The 11,085-nt window shown below is 53.0% G+C and overlaps 4 protein-coding genes across 4 annotated transcripts; 3 read left to right on the top strand and 1 right to left on the bottom strand.

Annotated features, from left to right (window-relative positions):
• The first annotated feature begins 473 nt into the window (after positions 1–473).
• H257_03908 (hypothetical protein) lies at positions 474–1,927 on the top strand. The gene has a single exon (XM_009828212.1). It carries the CDS (start codon positions 518–520, stop codon positions 1,817–1,819), a length of 1,302 nt encoding a protein of 433 aa, XP_009826514.1. The 5' UTR covers positions 474–517; the 3' UTR covers positions 1,820–1,927.
• Positions 1,928–3,069: 1,142 nt separating this feature from the next.
• H257_03907 (hypothetical protein) lies at positions 3,070–3,504 on the top strand (the record flags this gene model as incomplete). Its single annotated transcript, XM_009828211.1, has 1 exon — positions 3,070–3,504. One exon carries the CDS (start codon positions 3,070–3,072, stop codon positions 3,502–3,504), a length of 435 nt encoding a protein of 144 aa, XP_009826513.1.
• A 212-nt stretch (positions 3,505–3,716) lies between these two features.
• On the bottom strand, positions 3,717–6,791 carry H257_03906 (hypothetical protein). Its single transcript, XM_009828210.1, has 4 exons — positions 5,682–6,791; positions 5,159–5,591; positions 4,358–5,080; positions 3,717–4,293 (listed from the first exon to the last, which is right to left on the bottom strand). The coding sequence occupies exons 1-4, from the start codon at positions 6,740–6,742 to the stop codon at positions 3,799–3,801; spliced, it is 2,712 nt and encodes a 903-aa protein (XP_009826512.1). The 5' UTR covers positions 6,743–6,791; the 3' UTR covers positions 3,717–3,798.
• A 160-nt stretch (positions 6,792–6,951) lies between these two features.
• Positions 6,952–10,708, top strand: H257_03905 (hypothetical protein). The gene is made up of 5 exons (XM_009828209.1): positions 6,952–9,730; positions 9,779–9,902; positions 9,957–10,045; positions 10,116–10,484; positions 10,545–10,708. Exons 1-5 carry the CDS (start codon positions 6,965–6,967, stop codon positions 10,680–10,682), a joined length of 3,486 nt encoding a protein of 1,161 aa, XP_009826511.1. The 5' UTR covers positions 6,952–6,964; the 3' UTR covers positions 10,683–10,708.
• Positions 10,709–11,085: the final 377 nt, after the last annotated feature.

The following is an 11,085-nucleotide window of genomic DNA, read 5'->3' as shown; positions in this document are numbered from 1 at the left end:
CCCCCCCCCGCTCGCCCCCTTTGACAGACGTTTATGCGATACAGTAATTCGTCGCGTCGTTTGGATCGCAACGTTCTTGACAAGGTGAAACTCACGAGGGTAAATTTGCGCTTATGAATGTTGTAGCTATTGTGGGATGATCGGGTTGCTAGACTTGAAACAAATTACAACTCCTCCATGTCTTGGTGCAAGCGTTCTGGTGGAGGTTTTGGTCCATTTACGATCAGAGACGTGGCGAAAGCCTTTGGGATGCAGCCGATGCCGATCGTTCAACCTCCGTCATTAACGTACCTTGGTCAAAATATCAACATCGGAACATGCAACATATTATTGTCACTCATCCGAAGTACACTGTAGTAGACCTTAGGACACGGATTTGATTGGCTGCGGGTATTTTTTTTCAGCCAATTATTGCGCGTTCCCCATTGATTTGATTGTATTTCGTAATCCAGACTACCGTAGTCAATCTAATCCGTCCTTCTCATCATCGTTTCCGTCGCACATTCGACGTCTGACCATGCACCTCACGCCCTTCTCGTGTCTCCCTCTCGCTGCAGCCGCCGCCTTGTGCGCCTCCCTTGTCCATGGCTGCAGTGACTTCCTCTTGAACTCGACGACATACGTCGTGTCTGCTCGGACTATGGACTTCAAGATCGACCTGCGCACCCTCGTGGAAATCGTGCCGCGCAACACTCTCATCCAAGAGCTCATTGTCGATGAATGCACTGATTGCCCCGACTACTCATGGCGAACCAAGTATGGCTTTGTGGGGCTCAACACGCTGGGCATCAACGCGGCCGCGGACGGGCTGAACGAAAAAGGGTTGGCGGCCGGCTACCTGTTCCTCACCGGATCCGAATACCCCGCAGTAGACGTTGCCGATGCCGCCATCCACCCCATCATCTCTTCGTTCGTCACGTACATTCTGGGCAATTACGCGACGGTCGACGAAGTTAAAGCGGGTCTACCCAACCTCCAATTGCGCGGCTTCGACGGCAAGCTCCAGGCACTGACCACCCCTGGCCTTACCGTATTTCTCAAATTTCCCTTGCATTTGCCCATTCACGACGCATCGGGCAAGTCGATAGTGGTTGAATTTATCAAGGGCAAACTCCACATGTACGACAACCCCGCCGGCGTCCTGACCAACGACCCGCCATTCTTAGAGCAATTGGCTCTGGTTGCTCACCACGACAACACGGTCACTGGGACTCAAGACTTGACCTTTCAAGGCGGCTACAGTCCGATTGAACGCTTTCAGCGCCTGACGTTCTTGAACCGACATGGCGCGGCTGCGTTCTTGCCCAACACGAGCTACAGCGTGGCCACGCCGGACCAAGCGGCCGTGTCCGCCGCCGTGCACATCATCAACACAGTCACGATTCCCACGGCATATCTTGGAGGAAGCGGCGCGACGCAATACACCCTCGTGCGCGACCACGTTGCCCGGGTGTTGTACTTTCGATCGAATGAAAACCAAGTGTTGCGTAGCATCGACCTGACCAAGATCGACTTTGGGGATCCCACCAACCGCCGTGCGTTGAGCGTCAACTTTGGCAACTGGCACGTCGACGTCACGGTGGATGCGCTGCAGTCGACGGCGCGTTCGGCAGATGTCCCCCCTCGCTCGGTCGTCCAAGGCTTGTTGCATGGTGACGTGTCTGCGACGACGCTCGAGGTTGCGGCGACTGCTGCATCGACAGGTAGCTCGTCATTTTGGGTCGGCGCAAGTGTGGGGGTAGTGGGGACTGCCCTTGTAGCCGCATTTGTGCTGACACAGCAACGCAAACGGACCGAGGAGTATACCCCCTTGGTGTAACGTTAATCATGGCACGCAAGTGCAATGCCGTTTCGTCGAGGCGATTTGGACGAACGTTAGCTCAACATATCTTACCAACGTCAATTTGAATGTCCTTGTCGTGCATACCAACGTTAGTACCGTGGTCGCAGTTGCATCATACTGGTATAGTTTTATACCTGGACTTGCACTTCCGACCGCGAAGCCCTTGGATTGAATCGCTCTGTCATTGGTGCAGGGATGGGCTTGCAAGTTAGGCCGTCAAACTGTAGCAAGTGCATGCCCCCTATTCCCTTTACTCGGGCTGAAATCTGGCTGTGAAGCATCAGTTCATTTTGGGTCGTCAAAGTCACTACTTTGGAACATGCATTCACCGTGAAATCACGTCAGGGTTTGCTATTTCAAAGTTGTTTTGCATCCATGTTGCCCGACTTCTTCACTTCCCATGCAGCATTTTCGATGGCCATAACCGCCTTTGTTCACTTTGCATGATGCGAATCGTTGCTTTCCTTGTTTGCGCAGTGGCCCACATCTCGCGTGGATGAAGCGACTTCCTCGTCAATTCCACTGAGAGGGTCATGTCGGCGCGCGCAATGGACAACTTCCTGGACTAGAATATCATTATGGACATCGATATCACGCAACATACTTATCGAAGAAGCCCCCCCCGTCAACCCCCCAATGCTCCGACTGCCCTGACATTTTTCCTTGGAACACCAATTATTCGTTTGTGGCGTTGAGCTTCATTGAATTAGTTCAGTTTCATCGTGGACAGATTGAATGAATGGGGCTAGTTCGTACCTTCTTGTCACGACTTAACAAGTGCCCAAAGTGACCGATGCCGTCCGCTGCCCCATTCTCTCGTCGCTACTCTCGTACGTTCTGGGCAATTTCGCCGCCGTCGACGAAGTCAATCCTGGTTTGGCCCTGCTGCAGGTGGTGGCAACCCAACGCTGCAGCCCAGCGAATCTACCCCAATGACCCCGGGGCCCTTGTCGTACCGTCCACTCCATTCGCCACTTATTGGGCAAGTCGATTGCGATTGAAATTCAGGATCGAGATGAGGGTCCTTTCTCTTGGAGCAATTGGCGCTGGTTTCCGACCACAACAAAATAGTTGGTGGAGACGACTTCACCTTTCAAGGGGCTCGACCCCTGTTGACGCCTGACGATCTTAAACAATCCTGGCGATGCCAAGTTTCGCTCTACACGAACTACAACGTGGCCATTCCGGACCAAGGTGATGTGCCCGCCGCACATCATATCATCAACATGGTCACGGTTTCCCTCCACAAAGTATGCTATGTCACCGAGACGGCTCAGTACACCCTCGTGCGCGACCACGTTACTCGGGCGTTGCCCTTTCGATCAAATGAAAGCCAAGTTTTGCGCAGTATCGACCTGGTCAAGATCATCTATGGGGTCGCCAACCACCATGCGTTGAGTGCCACCTTTGGCGACTGGCACGTGGATGTCACGGTGGAAGAGCTACATAGCCGACGGTGCGTTCGGTGGATGTCCCCTCACTCGGTCGTCCAAGGCGTGCTGCATGGCCAGGTTCGTTTTGAGCCTGCGATGTTGAAACCTGGCGAACCGTTGGCGTCTTGGTACGGACTGCGCTATGGGGCTTTCTGGGTGGAGAAATTGTATATCGAAAGCAGAAGCGTTCGAACGCACCACTTTGCTCTGAAGCTCACAACTCAGTAAAATGCAATGTTGTGCACACGAACCCTGGACCACTTGGTGTACAATCTTGTTGCTTGAATCAAACTACCCCATCCACTCGCCATATGCCTTTATCTTATGAGTTCGTACACATAACCGAACGGCCAAGTTAGTACATTGCTATAGTCCAGTCACTTTCATCCACACTGTAATGTTGTTAAAGCGAACGTCAGAACAACTCAACCATCCATGTAACCGCACAAACACGCTCGTGAATAAGTCTGCGTTTACACCGTCCACACAAATAGATGGACATTCTTATCCATATTTGCTTTCCTACTGCGCTTCCGACAGCATGGCGACCCGCGTGAGCACTTCCTTCAAATGGGGGTGCTGCTGTTGCAACGTGTCAATCATGTCTCGGATTTTCTGCGTGTCGGTCATGGCCTTGTCCTTGTCCGCGTGAATTCTGTCTTCGTCGGTCGGGTCGAAGCCCTTCCCTTGGCAAATCTGCTCCCATTTCTTGAGCATGCGCTGCTTGCGCGCCTCCGTGTCGATGCATCGTTGCTTCTCGTACAACGCGTGGTTGATTGATCGCTGGAGCGTCGCCGCGCGGTCTTCCTGTGTCTTCAAGTCCTGGCTGATCTTGTCCATCTGGAACGAAATGTCTTCGCTCTGGATGCTTTTTTGCTTGATCGCTTTTTCAAGCGCTGCGGTTTCTTTTGCCGCTTGGCGCGCTTTGTTTTGCAAAGTGGCAACCTTGCTCAGAAGCGACGCCTGGGTCATGTCCGACTCTTTCTTGCCGCGGCCCCGCATCGCAATCGCATCGCGCTACGAAACAATGGACGGCTGTCAGGACGACAACTATCAAAGGCAACGTCGGTTTGGTTGTTACCTTGTGAATCGCGCGTTCCATTTCAAAGATCATCCGCTCCTGGTCGCGCTCAAGCGCTTCCAGCCGCAGCCGCATCCGGTGAATCTCGCGCTCCATGTTCTTCGCCTCAGCCTGGCCGACCTCGGGGTCCAACGCTGCCTGGGTTTCCTTCTCGATTTGAATTTTCTTCTCCCACAACATGATTTGACGCTCCACTTCAATGATCTGGTCCAACAGCATTTGCTTTTCCTGTTTGATTGAATTGGCTTGCGCTTCCATACTGATGGATTCTGCCTCGAGCTCCTTCAATTCGCGCTTGAACTCCAGCTCCAAGCTGTAGTTGACGTTCGTAAGGGCTTCCTGCTTGTCGCGGTGGCGAGAAATGAGTTCATTCAGCTTGACCGTGTCAATGTGCATGGTTGCGATGCCCGCCTTGAGTTCCTTGACTTCGGTCTTAAAGTTGTTGAACTCGTTCACGAGGCGCAGCTGCTTTTGCTCCAAAATGCTCGTTTTGCTCTTGAGCACTTGGTTTTTTTCACCAATTTCTTCGCTTTCGGCCGTCAAGTGCACGAGTGACGTCTGTATTTGAAGCCACTCGCGCTGCTTGTCAACGTTCTCTTTCTTCTTTTGCAAGGTTTCTTTCTTGATATTTTTTATCGTTGCTTCCAACGGACCCGTATTCTCGTCCACCATGTTGGACACGAGCTGCTCGTATTTTTTGTTGAGTCTGTCCAGGCGAAGCATCTAACGACCCCCCAAACAAACACACACACATCATGCGCAAGCACCGATGATTTTAGTTTTCTGGCCCCCCAAGTTTACCTTTTTCTCAATCTCGTCGTTGCGTTGGCGAATCTCGAGCTCACTCTGCTCGACCGCCAAGTCTTTGGTCTTGAGGTCGGTCACAAGCTTGTCGTGGGTGTCCTTGAGCTGCGACGTGTGCGCTTGGACGTTTAATATGTCGACGTTCACGCGCGCCATTTCGTTCTTGATGTTGGCATACAAGATTTCCTTTTCGTGGATTGTGGTTTGGATTTTCTGGGTCTCTTTCACGAGGTTGTTGGCGGCTTTGTTCATTGTCGTCTGCGTGTTCTTCTGCGCCTGGATCGCATCTTCCAACGCATGCCGCTCCTTTTGCACCGTTTCCAAGTTTTGCGTCACACTCGCCGTGTCCCCGTCGAGCCTTTTCGCGTCCTGCGAGACTTTGTCCACTTGCGCGTCGGTTTGCTTGAGGCTTTTCTGGAGCATGTCGTACCTACAACATCAATAAATCACAACATATCCATCATGTCAACACCCAAAGGACCGCTTCAACAGGTCGTTGAACAATTTGTCGTCAGCATACCGCTCCGACAACTTGTCCATGTCCTGCTGGATCGCGCCGAGCTGTTCCTCCACGAATCGATTCTCGGAATCAAATCGATCGATCGTCCCCGTCAACGTCTCGCTCACGGTCTGGGCCTTTTGAATCGACGTTTTGTAGCCACGAATTTCAGACACCACGGCCAGCTCTTGTTCGTTGACGGCGTTGATGGCCGTTTGGGTAGCCAACAGCGCCTGGTCCCGTTGTTGCATGCCAATCAACGAGCTTTTCCATTGCTGCATGAGCTGCTTCTTCTCGAACGCGGTCGCTTCCATCTGCTTGGCAGCTTCTTTCAGCGTTTCATCCGCCGCTTCGGTCTCCTGCGCCTGCACTTTTAGTTGCGCGCCGTACAGTTGAATGTTCTCCTTGAGCGACTTGACTTCTTCCGTGAGCTTGTCAATGTACAAGTCTTGCTTTTTCTTTTGCTTTTCCAGGTTTGTCACGGTTTCCTCGGCCTTGTGTGCCGCGCGCTGGCTCCGCGCGATCTCCGACTTCATCTCGTCGTTGTACGCTTCCACTTGGCGCAGCGTTTGGTTGAGCGCGTCCAGCTCCACTTGGGCCTTGTGCATCTGCACTTTGCTCTTTTCCACCACAGCTTTCTTCTTCTTGAACTCGTCCTTGACCTCGTCCAAGTTGTCCTCAGCCTTGAATCGGTTTTCATGGGTGTCGTTCAGCTTGTTGTGCGCGCCTTCGAGGGCCATCTGGAGCTGCGCCAGCTGCTGCTGCACCCCGTACAGCTCGACGCCCAAATCTTCGCGTTTGGTTTTGGCCCGCCGCAATTCCTCCTCTTTTTCTCGCAATTCGAGGGCGATTTGCGTGTCGTTGCCGACCAACTGGTCATACAACACCTTTTGGATGCGTTGCATGCGTTTGTGCCTCCCCGCGTCCACGATGGTTTGTTCATCATCCCCTTCTGGCTCTTCGTCGTCGCTTTCGTCACTGTTGTCGTCATCGTTCTCGCCTTCGTCGAATCGGTCGATGGCCTCCACGTCAGCGTTGTCTAACGAGGGCGGTGCCGCCCACTCGTTACTTGCTGACGCCATGGTCCCTCTCTTTGTCGGTTTTTACGCGGTTGTCGTAGCTATTTTGGACGAGAATCTCCACCACGTTTGATGTCTTGGAACGCCGCGACATTTCATTGGCTTGACTTGTATCTCTGCGACATTTGATTGGTTTGACAAGTAACGCCGCGACATTTGATTGGCTTACTTTTGAAACCAAAAGCCACAAAACCGCCGCCACTGCCAGGACACAACGAACGAAACATGGTCACGTCGTCGGCACGACGAATTGTCGTACTCGCACTGGGTGTTTTGGCATGGACACTTGTGCCAACGTTGCTCCGAGTGGTGACCCACGTGGCGGTGGCGTTGGTCGCGTTTTTGATTCTGGCGTCGGTGCAATCCCTCATGGAAATGTCTCGCATTGTACATACTTCGTTGCTGTCGACCGCCGCCGCGGAATTTTACTTCGGCCGTTTCGGCAGCTACGCGCCTTCAGCCAAGTTGCTCCACGTGGGGTTCCGTCCAGACTCGATTCGACGGGTGCCCCCTTCAGCTTACTTGCACGTCACGTATGGCTTGGACAAAAGTGTGGCCGATGAATTAGGCACACTCGTCAACATCCTCGTCGCCGACTTTGTCACGTTCTGGTACAAACAGCTAACGACGGACGAATTGTTTGCGTCGACCGTCAAGTTGTTGCTTTGTGATATCCTCGGGGGGCTCTCCGTGCGGGCGCGGCGAGCGTTTCACCTTCACGGCACGTTGTCCGCGGTCACGGAAAGCCTACAAGTCGTTCAGTTGCAGTTGGCGTGGTTCCGCGACCTCTACGCCGAGTTGTGCGACGAACACCCCCATGCATTTGGTGACGACTCGCATCCAAGTCTGGAATTGAGGCGGCGGCTACTGTTGGACGTAGTCGTGGGGCAACATCATTCCAAGTTGCACCCAGGGGCCCTCGACAGCTGTGCGTACCTCAAGCAGCTTTCGATGAATTTGCTCGCCCTTGTTCGCCCAGACTTTGACGACAAATGCAACCCCCAGCAGTCGTTCGTGTCGTTTCCGTACCTGGCGTGGCATTTTACCAGCGAAATCCTCGCCCGATGTGTCCTAACCCCCCTGCTTTCGTTCTGCAACCCCGAGCACTCCAACCCGTTGGTAGCGTCGATGCTAGAACCGTTTCAAGTGCGCGAACTTGAGTTAGACACGAAAGCCAAGCGCCCCTTGGCCTCCTACACGGCCTCCCGCGCGCCAAAGTGCTCGTTCGACGACGCACAACTCGTGAACCACCTCGTGTCCCTCATGGGGGAACTCGACTCGCCCGATTCGTCAGGGCCACAGTTGCTATTCCCACTTGTATCATCTGCGGAAACGGCAAACTCAACCACCGCTGGCACGTCGGCACAGAAACCCCCTCTGCCGCAAAAGTCCAAACACAAAAAGACACGATCGCTACTAGACGTAGCGAAGATGAAAGCACGATTCTCGAAACGATTGGCCAGCGACCGGTCATCGACAGACTCAGCTGTGGACGTTAATGAATTCAGCAAGTACACCGACGACAACGGGGATCTCCAGCAGCCACAGCACCAGCAGCCGTCGTCCATCGGTCACGACATCGTACAGCAAGTGGATCACGCCATTGGATTGTACGTGGCGCTGGACCCCGCGACCCTGCTGACGAGTGGCCGCACGAAAGAATTGCATGGGCTGGTATCGTCTCTCGAAGAAGTGCTCCTGTTTGGTTTCAAAGCAAGTGAACCACCACCCTCGTACTCGTCCACAACGCTGCCCCTGGACGACGCCTCCTATTGGACGTATCTAAGCCAACGACGACTGCAAACTGCGTTTTGGAACGATCGCGTCAAGTTGGTCCAATCGTTGCCAGTGCCGCGAGCAAGCGACGGTCACTTCTCGGCCCGAGGGGTACAATGGTTGCTCTTGGCATTGGAGGAAGGCGAACTGTGGGAGTACTTTACGGCCATGGCGGTGGTGGAATCGTCGGTGACCGATTCGTTCTACGAGTCGTACGCAGTGTTGCGCGACAAAGAGCTGACTAGCATCCTGCTGGCGGCGCTCTTTCGACTCAACGGCATGCGCGTTGCCTTGCACCTTCAAACCCTAGGGCACGATCGCCTCACGCTGTCGAAACAAAACCTACACTCCACGGAAACTCTTGCGTTTGGTGTGACGTTTGTCGTTGAAGAAGCGTGGGAATGCCAACGGTATTTGCCCCTACAAGGCTGGCTCAAGTCGTCGGACAAGCGCAAACGCGATGATGCTCGCCTTCCGACGTCAGAGTGGGTATGGGATGGTCCGTGGACGTTGGAGGAGAACCCTGAAATCGATGGCGATGGTGGCAACGACAGCGACGACAACATCGTGTCACGTAGTGAGACTGAAACCAGGAGCGGCTGGTTGTACTCGAAAACGTCCAAACACGTTGGTCTCCACGCCAAGGAAAGTCGCTTGGATTGTGTGAGACGACGCAAATGGCTACGACGGCGCAAAACGCTACCGCTTGTCCTCGTGCCAGCTGTCCATCCCTTGCACGGGGTCATTCACGAAGTCGCCCCGAGATCGAATCAGGACAAAGAACCCGCCGCGAGCCCCACGCCAAACGACAAGACAGCAGCACCCCTCCAGGACCGGACGGCTTGTCAGCTGTGTCAACGCCTATCGATGGAGGATCGTTCAACGTTTACATGCCCGCGTTGTGCGTGCAGCGTGTGCTTCTCATGCAGCAATCATTGTGTAACAGACACAAACGAGTCGACACTGCGTGTTTGTGCAACTTGCTACGACGCATATGCAACGCAACTGCGACTGCGACTCACAGCTCGAGCCACTCGTGTGGTCGACCACACTATGTCAGCGTCTGATGTGACACGGTTTGACTTGCACGTCACGACAGGAGATGGACACCACTGGACTGGACGCAAGTCGCAGGAGGACTTTGATCTGCTCAAAGCCGCGCTGTGTGCCGATCCTGACATTGATCCCAGTCACTTGACAACGCGTTCGTCACTGGTGTGTATCTATTATCAAAAGTGTGCAGGTGGTTGACATGAGTTGTAGACGCGGTTACATCCACAAGAGTCAGACGAGAGCATGGTGAACCGGTTCCTGGAAGAGATTCTGAAGAGCCATACGATATGCCAGACCCACGCCGTCCAGCAATTCCTTTTGGACGTCGCTGCAGGTTTGAAAAGTTCAAACTGTCATGTCGTAACTGAGATAAATTCCCGCATCATAGGAGCTACTGCTGTTGATACCAAGGACGAGTTGACCTCGAACAAGTCAACCAACAATCAGTCGACTCGTCAAGGTCAAGTGCTGCTGCAGGTACAACAACAACAATTAGAATTCCCTTTTGAGAGAATGGTGTCAAGTGGTTAACTTTATTTCGTCGCAGAAACTTGAAATGCACGCCTTCAAAATGATGGATGAAATGTTTGAGCTGGATGACATGAATCGCATGCGGCGCAAACTCCTCTCGGTCACTCGAACGTTCATTCGCGTGTCATTCAACGCCACGTGTCACCGCATTGTGGAGACTCAGTTCACGGAATGGACCCACCCCAAACGCATTGCCAGTTTACTGTTTGATTTGCGAGCCACGGCGATCCCGCCAGATGGTGTGTACTTTCAAGCAAGTACACCGTCGACGCCAACAAAAGTGCAAGACCAAGCCCGCGCATGTCGATCGGCACTGTTTCGGACCTGCCCACCGGCATTCGTATCGTTGCTAGGCGAAAGCTCGGCCCGGCATGGCTGCTTAAAGGTATGAAGTCGAATGCTTTGGTCTAGAGATTGTTGGCACTTATACCGACGCCTACTGTAGCTGTTTGAGTTCCTGCAGCATGAAGTACTAGTGAAGAACTTGGTCTTCTCGTTATTGGATGTCCTTCTGTACAAGGTATTTCCAGACATGCCATCGCTGAAGACAAAGAAACCACCCTCGGTCCCCCAGCCAACCTAATTTAAATTAAATTGTGCTCGAGTTTGTTGTATTGTGCTTTTCACATATTTTGCCCGTTGTTTTAGCTCCTAAAACCATCCAAAGTTTAACCTAAACTGAAGTTGCACTCGACGTAAAAGTAAGCTTCCCCACCGTTCTGTCATTGGCTGATCTAAAACTTGCGTTGTTTTACTAAAACTACTTCGTTTTATTAACTCCCGTGGCCAAGCAGTCATGCAGAGTAATGACCTACTGGGGTAAGCTCGCAGTGCACCAGCTCACACGAGCTTTGCAGCCAGCTTGTTAGCAACTCGTTGGCACGAAAAGTCGAGCAAGAAGCACTCAACATCAACCTTTATCGAGTATAGTCAAGAATCACACTCGCGTGTATTATTAGGTAATCCACTCTGTAAACCCCCGCGTT

The sequence above is a fragment of the Aphanomyces astaci genome (genome assembly GCF_000520075.1).
Source record: "Aphanomyces astaci strain APO3 unplaced genomic scaffold supercont1.6, whole genome shotgun sequence".
Taxonomy (NCBI): Eukaryota; Oomycota; class Saprolegniomycetes; order Saprolegniales; family Verrucalvaceae; genus Aphanomyces; species Aphanomyces astaci.
Note: the sequence above shows the minus strand (reverse complement) of the source record. Positions and strands in the feature narration are given on the sequence as shown.